Source organism: Palaemon carinicauda, chromosome 1 (genome assembly GCF_036898095.1).
Source record: "Palaemon carinicauda isolate YSFRI2023 chromosome 1, ASM3689809v2, whole genome shotgun sequence".
In the NCBI taxonomy this organism is placed as follows: Eukaryota; Metazoa; Arthropoda; class Malacostraca; order Decapoda; family Palaemonidae; genus Palaemon; species Palaemon carinicauda.
Window position 1 is genome coordinate 287,351,235 of NC_090725.1, and position 24,403 is coordinate 287,375,637.

At 38.6% G+C, this 24,403-nt stretch overlaps 1 protein-coding gene across 3 annotated transcripts in view; it reads right to left on the reverse strand.

Annotated features, from left to right (window-relative positions):
* Positions 1–24,403, reverse strand: part of LOC137657468 (eukaryotic elongation factor 2 kinase-like) — a 68,164-nt gene that overhangs the window by 2,270 nt on the left and 41,491 nt on the right. For 2 of the 3 annotated variants that reach the window (XM_068391818.1, XM_068391810.1), the window contains exons 11-16: positions 20,057–20,128; positions 19,126–19,287; positions 10,485–10,607; positions 6,255–6,437; positions 4,649–4,779; positions 3,439–3,617 (exon numbers count right to left, since the gene is read on the reverse strand). In XM_068391818.1, the coding sequence (XP_068247919.1) occupies positions 3,439–3,617; positions 4,649–4,779; positions 6,255–6,437; positions 10,485–10,607; positions 19,126–19,287; positions 20,057–20,128 (850 nt within the window). The remainder of the gene's footprint in view (positions 1–3,438; positions 3,618–4,648; positions 4,780–6,254; positions 6,438–10,484; positions 10,608–19,125; positions 19,288–20,056; positions 20,129–24,403) is intronic. The other variant, XM_068391825.1, reaches the window with a different exon arrangement.

A 24,403-nucleotide genomic window follows, 5' to 3' on the forward strand; every position in this document is an offset into this window, starting at 1 on the left:
TTACAAATTAAAAAAATAATAAACCTTGATTGTTTCTAAGATATGAACTTGACTAATTAACTACTGGACAACTAATTAAAGAGTCCCTCCAATGTTCAAGTAATTTAATGAAAATCTGTGTACAGTTGGCACTTACAATCCACTGGAATTATGTTTAAGTCTCACATGCAAAAGGAATTTCAAGGATAACAAAAAATCTAAACTTCACAGATAATCTTTACTTCTGCTTCCAGTAAAGTACTTGTAAATATACAGTTACTTGAGGAGCCACCACAGGACCAAAAGCAAAAATGGCAAGGAACGTGTCGCTAAATTCCAGTAGGTAAAAGGGCTGTGAATGCCGTTTGGCATCTCCAAACTCCAGCCTTTAACACCTGACCAACTGCAAGATTCTTGATGAAGGCTAGGGTGGGATCTATACACCTGATTTCATGAGCTCTAGCTGGTACCTTGGCCCTCTCAGTATGCCTTATGGGTCAACTCATGATGCCAGAAAGAGACCTTGTTATTCAACACTTCTTTCTTGATTCTGACAGTTCTAAAGAAAAGGTGTTGACATTCAGGCCTGAGGTATTGCGTCCTCTTCAGCTAGCCCCACAGAACCCTCATAGACAGTGTCGGATTGGCATGAAAAGGGCCCAGTGGGAGGCATGTGTTTGGCTAGAACCAGTATGGGCTAATGAACTGATAGTTTGAAATCCTTTTGCATACAATGATGAAGTTAAGAAAGAAAATTATAGTATTTTATAATGGAAAACACTGCCACTTGTATAAATGATAGATGACATAATGAGAATTGTTGAATCAGGATTTTTCTTTTATAATTTTGTGGGATTTGGTATCTTTTTTTTTTTTTTTTTACTGAAAGCAAAAATTGTCTGGCTATATTTCATAGTTTACTCGAGTGCCATATGTGGCCATAATAGGGGATGATCTTCGCACTGCCTAAGAGGGATTAGTTCACCAAATGTTTAACTGGGCTCCACAAGGCACTAGAAAGACCCATGCCTACATGGCTGAGGACTATGAAGCATGAAGTAGATGACGGCGAATGGAGACGTATTGAATTAAAAACTCAAGATAGAGATGACTGGCAAAATCTAACCATGGCCCCTTGCGCCAATAGGTGTAGGAAGAGATTATGACGATGATGATGATGATATTTCATGGTTATCAATGAATTTAAAAGCAACAATTAAATCATTAACACTGTACAAACAAATACACACCTCAGAATACAATGTTCATTGCAAAGATTGATCAAAACTTTATTTTTCTATGTTGATGCAATACATTGAAGAAAATCATGACAAGTAGACCATACAAAAACAATTTATGAAAGTTGAAACAACATTCTTTTGGATTTGCCAATACTGTGCTCTCTCTCTAGATATTTTTATAGATTTTTTTTTCCACTTCATATTTTTCTATCTTTAGAGGGGCCTAGTACATACTTTAAAGAGAAAAGCCTGAGGGGAATCCAAATCATCCTGGGTAATTTCCTCTTGATTGCTACTTGATACTTCATATAGAGGGGATAGGTGGTCTCGAACCTGGGGTCCCAAACTGGCAGGTGATTAAATGAGAGAACCCATGCAACTCAACTATTCTCTAAACCGATGCTAAACCTAGCAAAAAGACAGTCTTGAGGGTCAGATCTCTGATTACCTCTTCAAAGGTACATGTAGGAGCCTTGGGTATAAGGGCCACATCCCATTCTGAGGGCCTGAAGTCCTGGGGTGGACAATACTGCTTGAAACTCATCATGAGCATAGACAACTTCCACAAAAAGCTATATTGTAGCTGGAAAACCACACTCAAGCCTGAGAAGTATATTTTGACAGCCATGACTGAGGGGTGCTTCTCTCAACAAAGGAAGAAGAGAAAATCCACGATCTGTACGAAAGATGCTTCGAATGATGAAGTATGCCTTCTATGACACCAATCGCAGAAGATGGCACACTTTGCAGATATCTAGACATCTCCTGTGAAGTCCCTCAAAAAATATTTTGCTCAAAGGAGATGCTAGATAGTTTCCAAAAGTGAAGTTCCAACAACCTTATTGATTGGTGGCACCTCTGATGTATCTGACAGAAGCATGGTTAACAGGGATACTTCCCTCAGGACCTCGACTAGAAGTGCAAACAGATCAGGATACTACTTGGTATGGGGTCATCTGAGAGCCACCAGGGTCATCTGGAGATCTGGCTAATCAACACTTGCTTGATCAGATGGCGCATCAGGCTGAACGATAGAAAGGCGTAGGCGTCCAGCTGACTGCATGGGTGATGGAAGGCATCTTCAAACACTGTTCATACATCTAAAATGGGAACAAAACACCGGAAGTTTTCAATTTAGTTGTATGGTAAACCCCTCAAGTGGAGAAGCCCCTCCTCTAGTTGGGACACAAGTAATCATAGGGGTACTTGGCAGAACTACCCTCAGTTACCACCTCACTTAGTTAATGGAGGGCCTACCTGAAAACCTATGGAAGCCGTGATTTCCTTAGGTCAACTCATTGTCAACTGACTGCCTGACAGCCAGGGGCGAGTAGTTCCAGCCCCCTAAGGAGCACATTAGGGGTTCCCTATGCAAGCAAACTTGAAACTTGCCGACGTCAATCCAAAAGGCACCTGTGCTCTACAATATAGTACCCTGGGACCCATCCAGGGGCGTATGCACAGGGTTGACAGCCGCAGATGTATCTCTGAGGAGACAAAAGTAGTGAAAGAACCCACTGGAATTTACTTGGGCATTACCCAGTCCAACTCTCCTAAACATATTGCTTGCTTCCTCCCTTCAGGGAGAAGGCCTGTCACTCCATTGAAGGCCATACCTACACTAGCACCCAGGATACGTGAGAACAGTCAAGTACCCAAGCACAGAGGGAGTGTGTGTGTCTACAGCCGGTTATAGCAAGTGGCAGCCAATCCACTCCTCCCCTGCCAATGTGCTTCTTTTTTGCATTCCACAATTAACAACCTACATTCACTTTCACCAACTTGACCGGGAAAGGCTTCTCACCCCTCACCCTCACCAGTTAGATGACTGCTTGTTATCCAAGTTTAACAATCGATTTCAGTTTGCGCTGAGGTTATCTCCCCAATTAAAGGATGCGGGTTTGTATGACACATATGAACATGTAGAAGTACAAGGAAAGAACCTGACTGAAATGCAAAGAAAGTCATGTAAAAATTCTACCTCTTCTTTATAGGTATACAGTACATGTGAGGTACTGCTAGACAGCCCATGCATAATTGCTGTATTTAGAGTCAAGGATTCATGGAGACCACAAATTAGGCTAGTATGAATGATAAGTTTGTATTCTAAAAAAAATTCCATTTTCTATAAACTATGATAGCTCATTCCCCATACACCATTCTCTGATCTTAAATAAAGGATTAAAATCACGCAGAAAAACTTTAAGTGATGGCTTACCAGCTTTATTGGGATCTTTTACTAGTCCATTTCCTCCCTGCCAATACATTGTGGCTACTCTAGAAATCAACTGGTACTGAGGGTCATCCATTGTAGCATCAAAGTTTCCTTCTTCATCTTCTGTATTTGTGTTGATTGCTCTCTCATACCAAAACACCGCTTGCTTCCAATCGACTGTCCTGAAAGCCAAGGTTATCAAGGCTTGAATAAAATAAAAATAGTTATGCAAAAATGTATCACATAATTATGAGGGTGAGAACGGGTGTAAGAAATGCGTTAGCAGCTAGAGTGGATATGAATGTGTTGAGGTGGTTAGGGCATGTTGAGAGTATGGAAAATGGCTGTCTGCTAAAGAAGGTGATGAATGCAAGAGTTGATGGGAGAAGTACGAGAGGAAGGCCAAGGTTTGGGTGGATGGATGGAGTGAAGGAAGCTCTGGGTGATAGGAGGATAGATGTGAGCGAGGCAAGAGAGCGTGCTAGAAATAGGAATGAATGGCGAGCGATTGTGATGCAGTTCCGGTAGGCCCTCCTGCTGCCTCCGATGCCTTAGATGACCGCGGAGGTAGCAGCAGCAGCAGTAGGGGATTCAGCATTATGAAGCTTCATCTGTGGTGGATAATGTGGGAGGGTGGGCTGTGACACCCTAGCAGTACCAGCTGAACTCGGTTGAGTCCCTTGTTAGGCTGGGAGGAACGTAGAGAGTAGAGGTCCCCTTTTTGTTTTTGTTTCTTTGTTGATGTCGGCTACCCCCCAAAATTGGGGGAAGTGCCTTGGTATATGTATGTATGTATGACTTAGAAAATTAAGGTTGTCTACTTTATTAATACAATAAATTTTTCAACACCAGGATGAAGTTTATTATTATTACCTACTGCAACAAAGTTAAAAGGTGGGAATAGTATTCTTGTGTCAAAATATTCATATATAAAACTGCAATACAGTACTGCCACTTCGGAATTAAATAAAAAAAATTATAGCTACCTAAAATTACATTATTTGTAATTAATCTTACTCCTGTGTCTTCGTACTTTTTCATGAATAGATATTAAGGTTTCTTAATAAGAACGGATCCATATAAAACTGTCAGGATTACCTAAGGAAGTAGAATAATTTATTAATAGGTAAGGAAAGATATTAATAAATACATATAAAAAATATCATTCATGATTCTATGATGTTCCTAACTGAAAATTTAATACAAAACATACCTGTATTCAGGAAGGCCATATCCTGTATCATACATCTTGGCAATATGAAGCATTGCTCCACGATCATTTGCTTCAGCTGCTTGCAACAAGTAGTTGAACCCAACATCCATGTCTTTTTCGTCTTCATCCAGCTGCAAGATGAAAAAAAAAAAATAATAAAATAGCTGTTCTCACTAAACTTGATATATTGAATTAGCCTATACCACTGCCTACCTATCCAAATGTAATATGTCAAGTGTTACTGGTTTGCGTAAAATAAATAAAATATACACTTGATTCATTCATAAAACGTACTTGAAGTGAAAAAATAAATTACTCAGTACTTTAGTGCTTGTGTGGGGTAAAATGCACTACAATCATATCTATGAAACTTTAATGCTTGAAGGGCTGAGAAAAATATTTAACAAATTAAGTATATTCTTAAAAAATGTTAGCATTTGAAGTGAAGTGATTATAATAATAACCATTATCATATATGTACTCTCATCATATTATCTTGCGAATCAAGAAACTTCAAATTTCCTTTTCAATAAGTGATTTAATCATATATCTCCTGTATCATGAGTTTCATTTTCAGCTAGTTAGACTATGCTAGGCTTAAAAACTGATTGTATTTTCTATATTCTGTATCATATGTAAACTTAAGTTTTGGAAAACAATAATGGTCTGAAAACCAGGTCGAGTTTCCTTTATATTCTTAATTTTCTTTTCAAAGATAAGCATTAGATACACAGTACTATATTTCAATAAACTCCCTACTATATGGATCCACTAGATCCAGAAAGTTGCTCATAATATAATTGCACCTTTTTTTGTATTTGATTATATATATATATATATATATATATATATATATATATATATATATATATATATATATATATATATATATATATATATATATATATATATATATATATATATATATATATCACACACACACATATATATATATATATATATACAGAGAGAGAGAGAGAGAGAAAGAAAGAGAGAGAGTGCTAACCATTATGAATTTTTGCTTTAGACTTAGCTACTAGGCTATTGCTCACACCAAACAAAAAGTTAGGATCCATTCAAAAGTAATTCAACTTCCAGTCAAATTTTATTACCTGGCTATGTATATATCAAACTATTCCTTTGTATGTTATATGCATGTATTGTACAGTGTACGCGTGTGCGAGAGAAATATCAAACTAGGAAATTTTATGCTTAAGATGTCGACTACAAGGATAGATTGTTCAACAACAAATTTGCTAAACAACAGGACTGTTACCCTCCAACACAATTGTTAAAGTGGAAATACCTGTAATTGCCTTTAATTTGACTATGTTTTGGGCAATACAGTCTACTCTAATAATACAGATGTGTTGCAAAACATTTTCCTCAAAACAATGACAGGTTTTTTTCTCTTGTGATTACCCAAGCCGAGAGTACCGCAAAGAACATTTTTCAAGTACCATATGAAAATTCTTCATCATTCTGCAAATTTTTTTTGTTATGCAGAAACAATTTATCCTAATTTTCAGTCTTCTAATCAATGTGGTGAGCATGCTTTGATCCTATGCTATACAACAATTTCCAAAATTGTAACTATTACACTTACTTCAATATCTGGAAGAATATTGTGGGGTAAACCCATATGCAGATATGCGACCGTAATAATAGCCTCCAATATACCACACTTTGCTGACTGATTTAGATGATATAGAGCAGCTTCATGATCATAAGTTTCTGATTCCTCTACAAACCTATTCAGTTCATGGTATTTGGCTAGGTCTAGGTGAATCTGAAAAAAAAAAAAAAAAATCATATACACTACGGAAAGTTTAACAAAAATGAAACAAGGTCTAATACAAACCCACCAATCATATAATTACCTTGTTTGGCACAGGAAAAACCATGAAGAGGATAGATGCACACATTAAATGAATAATACATTACTGTATACGATTTGTTTGAGACCTACAACCCAGCGCTGGCACCACAAAGATTAATCAGCAAGAAGAGTAGGAAGGCTATACCATATCAAGTGGCTACAGCCAAGAAGGGCAGTTGGAAGGAATAGAAGTACTAAATTCAACACAATAGCGAGAAAAAGAGAAAATTTTCCAAATGAACACCGACAAGTACAACTTCTACATCTTCAGATGTTGGCATGACAAAAAAGGTCAATGGATTTATCACTGCATGTAGATTTCGAGCCTGACGGGCATCAGAATCAAGGGTCTTGTACTGAAATCTCCTTGTATGTTTTGTTCTCACTATCGCGAATAGAACCCCTAGATTTTTTCTCCACAGTTAACCATGAAGATTCCAAATAAATACTACATCATGAAGGCTACTTTTCCCCTCACATGCATAGATTTTACTACCGTAAAACTGCCCCACATCAAATGGAGAGAAGCTTCAACCATAGTCAAAGGCATCCCTCTGCACTTCACTGCTTCTATATCTACAGTACTAGCTACTCCTAAAAATTCCCTATACCTCTACACACATTAAGATGCACCCTTCACTCTTCTCCAATCTTATCTTTTCTGTTGCCATATTACATAGTTTGCATAAACATGCATCACATGGTCTGAACTATCTATACACTCCTTAAATTAATCCTCCATCAAGAAAACTAGTCTAGGCAGATTGTTCACTTTATGAAATGGTAAAATATCTTCTTGAAAACTTTCAAAACATGCAAACTGAGCAAATCCACATTTTAATCCTTTTTGCAATATTAGACAATTTTGCCTACCATTGCTACTCCCTTCAGCACCATTCAACAATTTAGGTCCTGGAATTAAATTTTTTTATTCTTTTTTTTTACCATTTCTTTATATGAAAATGTTATAAAATATGTAACATTATATATTAATGGAAAGAAAACCTATTTATCTGTATAATGATGAATGTTCTAAAGTCCTATTTATGTAGTTTCTGTGCTATGATGAGTTAAGTAAAATATCCAAAAAATAAGGGCCAGGGGCAAAATCGTATGGTGAGGAGTTGGTGTTCAAAGTGTTAAACTTGCCATCTTCAATTAAATACAAATTTCTAACAACAAACCCCCCCCCCCACAAAAAAAAAATAAAAAAAATGAAAGAGCCACTCAGGGTACATGTTGATACTGTCTATGATCACAACAAAGTGACCTGGAACATGAATAGAAATGCACTCATCCACATTGCCACCAGTGTTGCCAAAATGTAGAATTGTGAGGGTAATGATGGAAAAATAAATCTATAAAGGGATCGCCGTCATTTCAATTTCCGATTTCTGCTTTATTCTATCTAGGACAGAGTATATTTCCACATAGTTATCAAGGTCGAAAAACTATTTTTGGCATATAAATCTGTTTTATATTTACAATATGAAGTCCATGTTTTGATATTGTTTATATAGGAAATATTAATGATGTTACTTTTCCTAAAATATATTATTTTTTCCTTCTTTCCTTTCCCCACAAGGCTATTTTCCCTGTTGGGGCCCCTGGGCTTGTAGCATCCTGCTTTTCCAACTAGGGTAGTAGCTTGGCAAGTGATGATATTAATAATAATAATAGATATCTGTTGATCTGTATTGTATTTTGAACTAAACCTAATATAACAAAACAGAAACTTGGTGGATGTTTTGTTGATTTTCGGTACTAAAGTGGTTATGATATTGTTTTCAAAGATCAATTTAATAAAATATAAAAAACAAAACAAAAAGAAACAAGTCATCTTTGTAAGAGGAATAATTTTCAATGATGAAAATAACATTTATTTTCATCATGACAATTGTCAGCTCCATTTCATATGGGTTATCCCTGATATGAAAGTTAAGTTTACATGGCACCCGTTTAAAGGCCGTTGTACATACTAGTCAGAATTCCTAGGCAGATCCAGTGGCAACACTGGCTGCCACTCAGCAAGGCAGCAATCTTGCACATATAGGGAGCACTACCTGGAGTTTAGAAATTTTTTCTTCCAAAGTACAGGTCAAGGCTGTCCTTGCTAGAGGAGGAACAGCTATAAACTTCAGGAAGAATCATTGAAATAATGCAAGAGAAAAATGAAGCAATTAAAGTTTTGGAATAACGGATACTGTACGGATCAAGGCAATACAGTATTTTGAAAACCAGAATAAAAAAAGGGCCATTTTGACGAAGGTATACCTATTTCTTGGTAGGTGATGTATGGTCATCAAGGACTTTCTTATAAAAGACTAGAACATCCAACATAACAATACCAAAGAAATATAAACTTCCCTATGCTAAGACCAATGTTTCAATGTGGAAAACATGGACTCAAGAGTTTATAGGAGAAATCCATGGGTTCAGGTTCTATTGAACCTGCCACAGCACCTCCAATGCTGGAAATTATCTGGCAAATTATTAGCTGTCATCATCGAGAACCAATAATAGCACTGGAGACAATGATACATGCTAACTTGCACAAAGTCGCCCTCTTGCATATTGAGAGTGAGAATCAAATGATTCCCTTCCCTGCATCAGCTTAGGGAGGAGGAAGAGTCTAGGAAATCACACACCACCTCCCAAAAAACCGATTTTTAATAACAAAATTATTTAATTCTATACTGACTTGCTGTTCATATTGAAGTTATCTGCATCAAAGTTGTTTCATCAAAACGTATATCTGTCCTTCCAGATTGTGATAAGTGTTTATTGCACTTAGTTTGGTGAGAACACCGTGAACTCGAACACCACACCTCCAATGCTGAAAACAGTGTGCTATGAGTGCTGTCATTACTACATCATCATTGCAGAGCTGAATAAACAAACACTACAGATAGGGACCATTCTACCTGCGCATCAATTTACGCTCAGTCACCCTTTATTGTTTCCAAGAGAGAATCTATTGTCCCACTCCAAAGCACAAGGCTAGGGAGGGGAAAAGTCCTGGAGACCACAACACCTCCTAAAGGAATAGGTTTTTTCCTTTGTAAAAACTCATGTTCTTTATTAATGTGCTGTGTGGTCTCAAAGGACTATTACCAGGGTATTAACTGAGTAGACTTGCCCATCGAGGGTAACTGTCTACCACTAAACAATAACGTACAACAACTATACGTTTGTATAGATGAGAAGAAAAATAAGTCTGACTCACCTCGTAAGAGATGACTCACCTCATAAGAGATGACTCCAGGGAGCACTGGATGCCTGTTATCCTACTTACGCTGAAAGACATGACTGAAAAGGTCTTTTTTCCAGGTACCCCCTATAAGGGTCCTGCACAAATTAAGTATAATACATGAATGTTGTACTACTTGGATTCGTTTCAGGTAGTGTATAATGAACACCCTATACCCTAAAAACCCCTAAAGCTTTAGAAAACTTTGGAAGAGACATCAAAAATAATAAAAAATATATCAAGGAATGTTTAAATTGCAAGTAACTGTCCTTAATGATGTAGGGATAATGAAGAGATGGTGGAAGCATTGACTTGGCACAAAGTATTTGCTCCAGCATCTGGCATTGCAGGAAGATTAATTGTCGTAAAATACGAGCAGAATTATTATGTTTTACGTTTATTACTGAGAAGCTCTTACTTTAAAGATATTAACAATATGAATTTCAGGATGAGTCATAACAAATTACATTAGAAATTTTCACATTTAAAAATAACCAATACAAAACATGCATATCAAATCCCAACAAAATAAGGAATCTTTCTTAGAAACGACATAAGTAATGTATAATAAAACTATGTACAAAATATTGATAAAACAGAGGTTCCACAGAGAAGCGCAGGGGAGATTCATAGAACTAATATCTTAACTATCTAAAAATTCCATGCTTAATCTAACAGCTACAGTAACTAAAATAATAAATAATCACCTGTCCAAGTATTGAGCCACCAGTTTTACTTTTGGTCTCCTCCAATTCTTCCAGCATCTTGCGGTGCTCTATCTCGCCCAGCACATGGGAGGGGCGAGATCGTCTTTGTACCATGTCTTTGAACTAAAAGTATATAAGAGGTGATATTAGTTTCATGATATTTTTTATCAAGAAAGTCATAGATATTTAAGGCAAAAATGTTATTTTGATAAAATAAATTTTTGAATATACTTACCCGGTGATTATATAGCTGCAACTCTGTTGCCCGACAGACAACTCTACGGTAAAAACTCGCCAGCGATCGCTACACAGGTTGCGGGTGTGCCCAACAGCGCCATCTGTCGTCCAGATACCCAGTACTCAATGTAAACAAAGACTCAATTTTCTCCTCGTCCCACTGCGTCTCTATTGGGGAGGAAGGGAGGGTCATTTAATTTATAATCACCGGGTAAGTATATTCAAAAATTTATTTTATTATCAAAATAAAATTTTTCAATATTTAACTTAGCCGGTGATTATATCGCTGATTCACACCCAGGGGGGTGGGTAGAGACCAGCAATATATGTTTACACTTTTATGAGCTAAGAGTTTTTATTCATTTTAGAAGTTATCCAAATATCAAAAACAAAATAAATAGGTACCTGGTAAAGAAGTCGACTTGAACAATTACTCTGCCTTTTAAGTACGTCTTCCTTACGGAGCCTCGCGATCCTCTTAGGATGCTGATCGACTCCTAGGATCTGAAGTATCAAGGGTTGCAACCCATACAACAGGACCTCATCAAACCCCTAATCTAGGCGCTCTCAAGAAATGACTTTGACCACCCGCCAAATCAACCAGGATGCGAAAGGCTTCTTAGCCTTCCGGACAACCCGTAAAAAAACAACATTTCAAGAGACAGATTAAAAGGATAAGGAATTAGGGAATTGTAGTGGTTGAGCCCTCACCCACTACTGCACTCGCTGCTACGAATGGTCCCAGTGTGTAGCAGTTCTCGTAAAGAGACTGGACATCTTTCAAGTAAAATGACGCGAACACTGACTTGCTTCTCCAATAGGTTGCGTCCATTATACTTTGCAGAGATATATTTTGCTTAAAGGCCACGGAAGTTGTTACAGCTCTAACTTCGTGCGTCTTCACCTTAAGCAAAGTTCGGTCTTCCTCACTCAGATGTGAATGAGCTTCTCGTATTAACAATCTGATAAAGTCTGACCAAGCATTCTTTGACATAGGCAAGGATGGTTTCTTAATTGAACACCATAAAGCTTCAGATTGGCCTTGTAAAGGTTTAGTACGCTTTAAATAGAACTTAAGAGCTCTAACAGGGCATAAGACTTTCTAGTTCATTGCCTACGATCTCCGATAAGCTGGAGATATCGAAAGATTTAGGCCAAGGCCGAGAAGGCAGCTCATTTTTGGCTAGAAAACCAAGTTGTAGCGAACAAGTGGCTTTTTCTGACGAAAATCCGATGTTCTTGCTGAAGGCATGAATCTCACTGACTCTTTTAGCCGAGGCTAAGCATACCAGGAAAAGTGTCTTAAGAGTGAGATCTTTCAGGGAGGCTGATTGTAACGGCTCCAACCTGTCTGACATGAAGAATCTTAGTACCACGTCTAAATTCCATCCAGGGGTAGCCAAACGACGCTCCTTGGTGGTCTCAAAAGACTTAAGGAGGTCTTGCAGATCTTTATATTTGGAAAGTTCTAAGCCTCTATGCCGGAAGACCGATGCCAACATGCTTCTGTAGCCCTTGATAGTGGGAGCTGAAAGGGATCGTCCTTTTCTCAGGTATAAGAGAAAAACAGCTATTTGAGCTACAGAGGTACTGGTCGAGGATACAGAAACTGACTTGCACCAGTCTCGGAAGACTTCCCACTTCGATTGGTAGACTCTAATGGAAGACGCTCTCCTTTCTCTAGCAATCGCACTGGCTGCTTCCTTCGAAAAGCCTCTAGCTCTCGAGAGTCTTTCGATAGTCTGAAGGCAGTCAGACGAAGAGCGTGGAGGCTTTGGAGTACCTTCTTTACGTGTGGCTGACGTAGAAGGTCTACCCTTAGAGGAAGACTACTGGGAACGTCTACTAACCATCGAAGTATCTCGGTGAACCATTCTCTCGCGGGCCAGAGGGAAGCAACTAACGTCAACCTTGTCCCTTCGTGAGAGGCGAACTTCTGCAGTACCTCGTTGACAATCTTGAACGGTGGGAATGCTTAGAGATCCAGATGTGACCAATCTAGGAGGAAAGCATCTATATGTATTGCTGCTGGGTCCGGGACTGGAGAGCAATAGATTGGAAGCCTCTTGGTCAGCGAGGTTGCAAAGAGATCTATGGATGGTTTTACCCCAAGTGGCCCAAAGTCTCTTGCACACATCCTTGTGGAGGGTCCATTCAGTTGGAATTACTTGCCCTTTCCGACTGAGACAATCTGCTATGACGTTCAAGTCGCCTTGGATGAACCTCGTTACTAGGGAGATGTCTTGACCTTTTGACCAGATGAGCAGGTCCCTGCGATCTCGTACAACGTCAGTGAGTGGGTACCTCCTTGTTTGGAGATGTACGCCAAGGCCGTGGTGATGTCCGAGTTAACTTCCACCACTTTGCCTCGAAGGAGAGACTTGAAGCTTTTCAAGGCCAGATGTACTGCCAACAGCTCCTTGCAGTTGATATGCATGCTCCTCTGATTCGAGTTCCACAGTCCTGAGCATTCCTGACCGTCTAGTGTCGCGCCCCAGCCCACGTCCGATGCGTCCGAGAAGAGAACGTGGTTGGGAGTCTGAACAGCCAGGGGAAGACCCTCTCTTAGGTTGATGTTGTCCTTCCACCAAGTCAGACAAGACTTTATCTTTTCGGAAACCGGGATCGAGACCGCTTCTAGCGTCTTGTCCTTTTTCCAGTGAAAAGCTAGATGGTATTGAAGAGGACGGAGGTGTAGTCTTCCTAGTGACACAAAATGTTCCACGGATGACAGCGTCCCTACCAGACTCATCCACAGCCTGACTGAGCAGCGTTCCTTCTTCAGCATCTTCTGGATGGATAGCAGGGCTTGATCTATTCTGGGGGCTGATCGTCTTGTTGTTCAGCAACGTCCTCATCAGAGGGTTCCTCATCCGAAAACTGATGAGGAAACGGCAACGAAGTGGGCAACGTCTGGCTCGCTGAGTCCGGTCGCACTGGTGCATGCGTGACGGAGCCGGACACAACATCATGGAACTGCTGCACAGTCTGTGAACTGTCAACAACCATGGGTGCGCGAGGAAGCACAGCGTCCACCCGAGACTGTCTATACCGTCTGGGTTGTGCAGTCAACACCATACCGGGTTGCTGAGGTTGACGCACTGCGTCAAAACAAGTCACCTCTGCTGGTTGTTGAACGTCCTGAACGTCAACAACCACCTCCGAGCGTCGCTTAACGTCAACGTGCGGCTGGCAACCCACACTGGGTCGCATCGGTGGAGGAACCACCTCAACTGGCAGACGTGAGTAGGTTACCTCAGCGTCAACAGGGCGCACAACCGACCGGTTGGAAGGTTGTTGGCCAGAAGGTTCGGTAGCAACCTTCTCCGCATTAAAGTCCTCTATCAAGGACGCAAGCTTGGACTGCATGTCTTGCAGCAAAGCCCATTTAGGGTCTACGGGAGCAGGTGCGGCAACAGACGGGGTTAGCGACTGAGGAGGTACCGCTTACCATCCCTGAAAGCCTTGTTATGCATGACATAATTGTACAGCAAAACTTCAAAGGCTCGAAAACAGCTGTGAGGTTGACCTGTAAAAAACTTGGAGCGTCTCCTGGCCAGGCGCCAGGGAGAGGCTACGAGAATTGAGAAGTCTATCTGGGCAGAGGCATGAACTCCCAAGCCGAGAACTTCTCTCGTGTCATATCAGACTCTCGCTCTATAAACCAGTTTAAAAGAAGGGAAAGCAAAGGCTGTATCCCCCAAACTCATCCTGGTGAAAAACCAGTCGCCTAGCCAACGTAAAGCTCTCTAGGGGAGCGATAGAGCACTAGCTTAAAAACAACGGCTTCGAAGTAGCTAGGCCTAGTGTAAGCTCTGACGTTTAGGCGAACGAGGAGCAGCAGTTACAAAAAGATCCGGACAAAGATCCTTAAAAAAATCATCATGATTTAATTAAAGTCCATAGGGGGTTAAGCAGCTTTAGGCTCCTCTCCATCTGACAGAGTCCTCAAGGGAATATCAGTAGGAGAGGGAACAGCAACTTCCTCATCTACAGGAACCTTGTCCGATAAAAGCTGAGTCTCAAGCAAGGGAGAGACCTACCGTGGTGGCAATGCTTTACAAGCAGAGTCCACACTCACTGGTGCATTAGTAGCGGACCAGAACGCAACGTCATTTAACTGCTTGACAGTCTGTGAACTGTCAACAACTGAACTGTCAACAACAACAGGTGCGTGAGGACGCACAGCGTCCACTCGAGACTGCTTTGACTGCCTAGTCTGAGCAGTCAAAACAACTCTAGAATGCGGAGGTTGACGCACAACGTCAAAACAAGTCAACTCCGATTGTTAGTGAACGTCTTGAACGTCAACAGGAGCATCAGCAAGTGGCCTAACGTCCAAATGCGGCTGAAAATCCACACGAGACCGCATCGAGTGTGGTTCTCAACAACCTGACTGACGTGACTAAGCTACGCCAACGTCAACAGTAAGCACAAAGGAACGTTAGGTAGGGTGAAAGCCAGGATATCGATGAGATAAACGGCTAGACTCAACGGACTAATCGGCAGAATAGTCTTCCATAAGGGAGGCAAGCATATACTGCATGTCTTGCCATACAACCCATTAAGGATCAACGGAAATGGTTGTGGTAAGAGACGAGGGTAACGTCTGTGACCGCAACACTTTGCCAACAAAAAAAGACTCTCGGAGTCTGTGTTACGCTTTTGTTAGGCGGCGAGCAGTTATCCGATGACTGCATAGGGTCAGAGCTGTCCTAATGGTTGTAATCAGGACGCTGGACCTGTCCTGAAAGGACTGACTTTCGCTTAAGGGTTTCTTATGCGAAAAGCCTTCGGATGACGAGGAGAAACAACGTCTCTCTCGTCTTATGGTAGGGGAGATCTTGGTAAGATACACCCGATACCATAGAGGGAAAACGTCTGTTCGTTGATCAAGGCCTCTCGAACCCATAAGTCGTTTGACATTACTTCTCCCCTGGGCTTGGGAGCATGCAAGAGGTCCCGGACTAGGTGAACGACAGGCACGAACAGACGAACCCTTGGACGCAACACTGTAACACTTTGCGCATATCACTTTATCACTTCGATTTTCTGTTTTGCACTTATTTCACTGAAATAGAAACTTTTACTGATTTCTACCTGAAACACGCAATTCTACCCTTCATTAAAAGGTAGTAATTGCGAAATCAGTCGTATAATGCAAGCTCATTAATACCAGCAAAAAACAGAAAACATATTTTAAGATAAAAAAATCAGTGGCTGGGAAAGAGACTAAACACTAGTTCATATAACTACGTTTTCAATCTCTCACCGCACATAGCCTGGGGACGAGAATAAAAAACTAAAAACGTTTTATCCTTCCTCCCCGTACAGCGACTAGGGACGAGAGTAACTCGAGAACAACGTTACCCGCTTGAACGGAACGTTTTCTCTCCTCTCTCTCCCTCCGTCTCTATCTCTCTCTCTCTTTCTCTCTTGAATTCGCACCTAAGAGAAGAGCCCAATTATATTTCGTCCAAAAAACATGTTATTTGACTAAAGGAAAAAACTGAAAGGTTTTTCAAATAAAAAGTTCCTTTAAAATAGAATTTAAAACATTTAAGCTAAGAAAGAATGAACAAAACGTCAGAATCGATTTACTCTTACTGCAAAGTGAAACCGTGATACACTCTCTCTCTATCGTAACGATAGAGCGCATGTTGAACGTCCTGAATGTCAACAACTGCGTAGCATAAATAAACTAAACGTTAGTTCATCTTTGAAAACAGTACGAAGACTATCAAAGAAATTCTTTCATAAAATATTACATTTAAAAAGTTTTAAATCCTTAGCTCTTTAAAAGCTAATTACGATATAAAGGGCTCAACGTTGATTAACTTCGGTTTCCAAGTTAGGACCGCCTATCTCAGGAAAGGTCGCATATAAACAAAACATTAAAATTTATTTTTATATGTTTATAATAAATGGAAAGTTAATCGAAGAGGCCTAAAAAAAGGCGGAGAGATATAAAATATATAGATCTATAACGTGATAAGATAATTACTAAAAGCCTAAACACACTTCCGTCTAAGGGAAGGGTCGGCCATTTAAAAGTGAAAGAAAGTCCATACTCTCTTTGTCACCATAATTAAATCTATCCAAAACGAGTTCAAGATTTAAGATGAAGATAAAACACCTGCATAGCGAAAGCTCAAAACTAGAATATAGTACTTCACCAAATAGATGTGAAAAACTCCAGTTTAGCAACAGCGAGTAAGTACGTCTTGTCGATAGCTCGACAGAGAGAAAATTGAGTCTTTGTTTACATTGAGTACTGGGTATCTGGACGACAGATGGCGCTGTTGGGCACACCCGCAACCTGTGTAGCGATCGCTGGCGAGTTTTTACCGTAGAGTTGTCTGTCGGGCAACAGAGTTGCAGCTATATAAACACCGGCTAAGTTAAATATTGAAAAAAAGATGTTTATAAGTTAGCTAAATCTAAAAAAAAAAGTCATGCTACATTTAGGAAGCTGAAATGCTTTCCCGCAATAAACCGAACACAGTAATTGAAATGTCACAATCACCTTAGCCACAAAAGCTAATTTTACCATTTTATCATAATCACTTTTATTCAAATGCAGTAGAACCTGCTACTATCCGAGAAACATTTTGGTTCCAGAAATGTTCCCCGAGAACAATAACAAGTATTACTCAAGATCTAAAGTATCAGTCGCCCCTATCATCAACATTATTACCGTATATTTCCGCGTATAAGACGACCCTATATTCCAAAAATTAACCATTTAAAATGGGGGGTCGTCTTATACTACCGTTATAAAAATCACACCTTGAATTCTATGTCAGGTTTATCAGTAGGCTAGCCTAGGTTGAGGTGCGATAACCACCGACACACAAGAAATGATTTACATTAATATATAAATGTATAATGAAAGTAATAAAACAATTCTTACCGTGTATATTATTGGCATATCTACAAAAATGGCATAAATGATAAATTTGAGGAATAATTCCAACTTTTAACGATACGAACACGGCTGAGAAAATGTAAACATCGAGTATTGGTCGCATTGTTAGCAACTTTTTCTCTATTACCTAACCCTTTGATTAGACTGCAAGGTCTCCCTTTCTAAAATATTAAAAAAGCAGAAATCTGAAGACAGAAAGTTTTAATAAATGAGCAATAAGATAATGTGATGATGAAATGGAATTATTAGTCTTAAACATGGATGTATTACCCCTAGTACACTACTTCCTAACGATGAATCTTCCGGCAACTTAAAACACCAAGACCTAGCCTGAACATATCCCTCTCAGATGCTTGCAAAAAATACACTTGCCATATACTGTACAGTAAAACCTCCTTATCTGCTGTCATTAAATTCTATGCCTTCCCCAATGGTTAGGGAATTCAGCAGATAATAGGTGATACAAACTAGTTATGCTTTTTTCCAATAGTAAATATCCACTTAAGAAATGAAATTGCACTTTAATTATAAAATACACTATATACTGTAAGTGGATGTACTGTACAGTAATAATAAAGTAGTAGAATACATTAAAATATTATTCTGCCAATATCAATATCCACACACCTCTCTCTCTCTCTCTCTCGCCATAAGCCTTTTAATGTGCTAAACAACACAAAACTGATGATTATAAAATGTATAAATACTTTAAACTGTATACTTAGTTTTACTATACAAAGAGCATACATTATGCTCTTTCCTTTAATAAATGCAAACTGCCACTTATACATCTCTATAAACTCTCTCAAGCATCCTTCTACTATTTTTTCTAGCATCTTGAATACAGGCTCTAAAGCTTTATTCCTCTAGTTTAAAATCTCTTTTTGTTTATACAATTTAGTCATCCGACTATCTTCACAGTTCCATGGCATTTCCTGTACTGTATATACAAGTTTTTCTCCAATAGTGTGTGCACCTACTCTTTGCCTAGATTTCTAAGGCAATAATTTCTATTGTTACCTTTGACTTTCCAGCAGCATTATCTATTTCCCTTTCTTTACAGAAATCTCCACTTTATTCCCTCACTGAAATTTGCTATTGGTCCTTCTACTAGAGGAACATTTTCCATTTTTTGCACCGATTCTTGGTGTTTATTACTGTAATTGTGAAAAAGTTTATCCATCTTCTCTTGCCTTCCTCTTCCTCAATTAAGATATTTCCATTTTCACCTTTAATTGTTCTTACCTCTCCTGGATCTTGCTTGATTTTCCTTCGAGATTCTGCAATTCTACCACTTTGCTACCACTTCTTGTGTTTCTCTCTGTCCATCTATACTTTTCTCTTGTTTGGTAGTTATCATTTTCTTCCCACCCTCTTCTGGACATACTCTTACCTCACAATTACCTATCACAATCTACATATGACATTTGAACCAAGCCACATTAAAAACAAAAATTCAATGATCAAAATACTTACATTAAATAATTCATTTTCTTTACTAGCTGTGGACGACTCTGATCCAAAGTCTGACATAGAATCGTAACGTTGTCTTCCTCTTTCAACCATGTCCATATCTCTCTTTGCAGAATTGATGGCCGAATCTTCGCTCTCCGAAAGCATAGGATAATCGTCACTTTCCTGTAAAAAAAGAAATTATTATTACCAAATATCTCTTAATTACCGATTTTCCTGAAAACATCATTTGTTTCTATTAAAGCTTCTATACTATGCTAAGCACATCAGATCAAATATGTAACAATGTCTTATAGTATCAAAATGTATTTATCTAAAGCTATCCATCATAGAATTGCCTACATTCAAATGTCCTAATAATCCCTCAAGTTGAAAAGATGTACACTTTACATGACATATTAACTAATAACTTTTGAGGTATTATGCCTTTTAGGTGCCATAAAAGGGAGGACGAAGATGGGTTTGCAGAAGTGTAAGACGAAGAATCCTCAATGTCTTCCCCATGTAGCACATGGCCTGTTGACACCTCTAATCTAAACATAAGGGGAAAAAAAAAAACATGTACGAATGAAATCTCTCTGATGAAAAGTGGTAACAGTTTACTAGCACTGCCAAGTATCAACATTCTAAGTAGATGATACCAAATCATGTTTGAAAGTAAAAGAAGTAAAAAATTCAAGACCAGCAGCACTGTTAGGGTTGCATTTAAAGATTACTAGCATGAATACCCAAACCGTACATTAATTCATTGATACTGGAGATTCTACTTCTGTAATTTGCTTAGAAATTACCTGTAAATACTGATAAAATCTAACATTTTATTATATTAGCACATTTCTAAAAAACCTAATGAGCGGGAAACAAATTCGACAAGCGCTAAATGGTGCTACATAAATAATTCCAAAGTTTTCTAGTGTTACTTATTCACATATACCTTGTGTAGAAATGGAAAATGTTGTACTTTATCAGAATCTTCACAACGAAATTCTTGTGCGCTGGAATTATCCTGGAATTGAAACTGAATGTGATTCAAAATTGAGAATATGAAATAAGCTTTTGTACAGTATTTCTATGATGGAAAATACAGTAAAGTACTGAAAATTTCCTAAGTCAGCTCATGGCCATTGCAGAATACTGTACTATAAAATAAAAAATCAGATTCAACTATTGTGTTAGTATCTAGAGTAACCTAAGGTTGGCCCAAGATAAATTAGACATTCTTGGAAGAATCTCTACACAAGATGAAAATATCAAGTGATAAACACGTGAAATTAAACAATTTCCATTCTTCCTCTCCCTACGTAATATTATACAAAATATTAAATTTTAACCATATATAATTAATTTCAGTATTTCTATAATCACCAGATGTTTGTGCTGAACTGCTTTATTCTCGAAGCTTGACTCACACCAATGCTATATCAAAAAAGTAAACTAAAAATACTATTTTCTTCCCTTGAAGGGGCCAGAACTTTTACCCACAAAGACAATATATACAGTAGTGGCTAATAGCAACCAAGAGTGTGGGTAGATAGATGAAACTGTCATCTCGAGTCTGGAAGTCTAAATCAATATCCTATCCTTTCATTATTATTAGTCAATGGAAAGGAAGGTGGGCAAGTATATGAACATTAGGCGAGTATAGAAGCAACAATTTTTAGAATCATTTCATCTATTTATATGAATCTTACTCCAACACTGATTGTGTCACTAAGGAAAGAGATAGCAAATTTAAAGTATTAAAATAATTCTTATTCGTATTGTACAGCAGACACCTCTTGGTTTAGTGATTCAATACCAAATCTTTACAACTAAGGTTATAAAAAGATGATCCACATTGCATTTCTAAATACCTCTTCATTACACATTACTTATATACTGTACAGTATGTACTTTACCACACCTTGTATCCCAAAATAGGAACCATAAAACCCCAGAACAATTAATTCAGTCATTAACAACCTAAACTAAAATGAAACTTTTATCAACACACATCCCTAGAAGTTACTAACATACCAAAGGCCCAGCAATTTTAATAAGAGAACCAGGATTCTATAAGATAATGTTTATCGAGTACCAATTTGGTAAGCCTAAACTGCTGCTACAACTCTTTCCGAAGAAAAATTCTTACAAAAATTTAGTGATGTAGCTGCACTTCTAATATAATTTACTCTCACTTTCAGGTCTTTCATGTCTTGGATGGAACTCCTTTTCTTTTCACTGAAGACAACTTATACATCTAAAACCATTTGAGCAAATTATCAAATATTGTTATCTTGGAGGAGGCTGTTATCGACTTAACATAAGACAAATCCAAACTTACCTTAAATAACTTATTTGGATACGTTTCAAATATAAACTCTTAATAAATGAAATGGAGATACAGAACCTCACCTAGGTAGGGCTCTTCCTTCACACCTACTTTCCTGGATCCTCTTCCTCCTCCTACACTGAAACAATCTTCCTTAGGTCAAATACTTCCCTTCCAACTTGTTTACTGTACGTTTAACTGGAATATTTGATTCTGCGTAAGCTAAGATACTTGTATTGGAAGTAAAAGTGCTAGCACCTACATTAACATCTTTAGGGAAAATATGCGATAAGCTAGTGGCACAGCCTGTAAGCGAGCAATGTGCCCTGCCATCTAAGTGCATCTCTCCATTAAAATGGACTTGATATGCAATGCCATCAATAGAAGAATCAATATTTTTCCTATCAGTATCTACTTCATAAAATGCACAGATATTAGGATCAAGACTCCCAACTTGGTCATCTATCTCACAATCCACGGGAAGAAAGCCTGTATTAGGTTCATTGCTGATTGGATCATAGATTGCGTAGTAGAAGATCTCAAAGTAGATCAAGAGCAAGAGGCTCCAGGAGAGGATCTAGGCTATATCATGCACACATCATCAGAAACTTTACTGACTGTTGCACGAGAATCACTGTTCAAAACTTGAAGGTTCAGAATGTGGGCAGGTTAGGTTAGAATTTTATTTTTCTGTATAAATGGCACCTAGCCAAAAATCTAACTTAAGATTAAAAAGAACCTAGCATGACATAAAGACCCCGAGGGCAAGTAAACAAGCGATAACAATGGCCGCGTAGAATGCGGGGCGGCATCAAGCCGACGCACTAAAACACTCGCAAAAAGTAAATAAGGCGTACAAACCCGGGTCAAAAATAATGCCAAACCAATCTATGGTACTTAACATTGGTGCAGGTGGAAGGAAAGCTTCAGCCATTGCTAAGGTATCCAAAACAAGAAACAAGAGCACAAAACAACAAAGGTAGCGTCGCTGACGAGTCCAAAAGAAGGATGTGTAGATGGCGCTCGAGTCGGGCGTCGGTGGAATGGATCAGGTGGGTTTGGTTAGTGCCGCTGTAACGGCTCATCCCTTATTGATGAAGGATTTATCTAAATGGAAGACGACCTGTGAATAGTGGTTTTCACACGCACTATCTTTATACACGACGCCCTTAGGATGCTCGCGCGAGGGTAGTAACCTCTGCATTCCATGCTTTAACTTTCTCTGGTATATTTGGAAGTACTGTATTTATATCAGAAAAGTGATAAGAAGGACCTTTTCACTGGGCATCACAGGTATCTCCCCAGAAATAGATTTTTCCTTCGTCAAAATCCCTTTATAATGCAAGTCTTCATCTTTGTTTTCTGGGATTAGGATAATATGACATAATGATGTTATTTTAATCCCAAAAGGGCATTCAACTACAAGAATTTGAATTTGTTTTGATAATGAATCCTAACGTGTCTTCTTAGGCATGCTGTCAATAAAGCTTTTGCTATACTGTACTCATAAAAGTGTTTGTCAGTGTCATAACAGGTTGAAGCTGATTTGAAAGTTGAAATTTATGACTCTCATAGTGGACCTACACCAGACATTACCTGTGAAGTTATATGTTGTTTTGAGAGAGGACATTGAAAAGTACAGCATGTTCAAGTTGGTGTAAAACAGAGTTTACTGTAGATGAATATTGACCAGTGATATACTTAATACGTGGAAGAAACAAGTAATTGTGATTTGAATGCAGGATATGAATACTTAACATACTTTGTACTTATACCAATTTACAGAGATGGCATATTGCGTAATGATATAAATGAGCGTTTGAATGAAATATACTCTGTAAATATGATATTTTAATTATAAAATAAATTTTTGAATATACTTACCCGGTGAATATATAGTTGCAACTCTGTTGCTCGACAGACAAAATACTGTACAAAAAACTCGCCAGCGATCGCTATACAGGTTGCGGGTGTGCCCATCAGCGCCAACTGTCGGCCAGATACCATACTCCATGTAAACAAAGACTCAATTTCTTCTCATCCCACTGCGTCTCTATTGGGGAGGAAGGGAGGGTCGTTTAATTTATATATTCACCGGGTAAGTATATTCAAAAATTTATTTTATAATCAAAATATAATTTTTAAATATTTAACTTAGCCGGTGAATATATAGCTGATTCACACCCAGGGTGGTGGGTAGAGACCAGTTAAATATGTTTACATCTTATGAGCTAAGAGTTTTTATTTCATTTTAGAAGTTATCAAAATAACAAAAACAAAATAAATAGATACCTGGTAAGGAAGTCGACTTAGACGATTACTCTGCCTTATAAGTACGTCTTCCTTACGGAGCCTCGCGATCCTCTTAGGATGCTGACAGACCCCTAGGAGCTGAAGTATCAAGGGCTGCAACCCATACAACAGGACCTCATCAAACCCCTAATCTGGGCGCTCTCAAGAAATGACTTTGACCACCCGCCAAATCAACCAGGATGCGAAAGGCTTCTTAGCCTTCCGGACAACCCATAAAAAACAACATTTCAAGAGACAGATTAAAAGGATATGGAATTAGGGAATTGTAGTGGTTGAGCCCTCACCCACTACTGCACTCGCTGCTACGAATGGTCCCAGTGTGTAGCAGTTCTCGTAAAGAGACTGGACATCTTTCAAGTAAAATGACGCGAACACTGACTTGCTTCTCCAATAGGTTGCGTCCATTATACTTTGCAGAGATATATTTTGCTTAAAGGCCACGGAAGTTGCTACAGCTCTAACTTCGTGCGTCTTCACCTTAAGCAAAGTTCGGTCTTCCTCACTCAGATGTGAATGAGCTTCTCGTATTAACAATCTGATAAAGTATGACCAAGCATTCTTTGACATAGGCAAGGATGGTTTCTTAACTGAACACCATAAAGCTTCAGATTGGCCTCGTAAAGGTTTTGTACGCTTTAAATAGAACTTAAGAGCTCT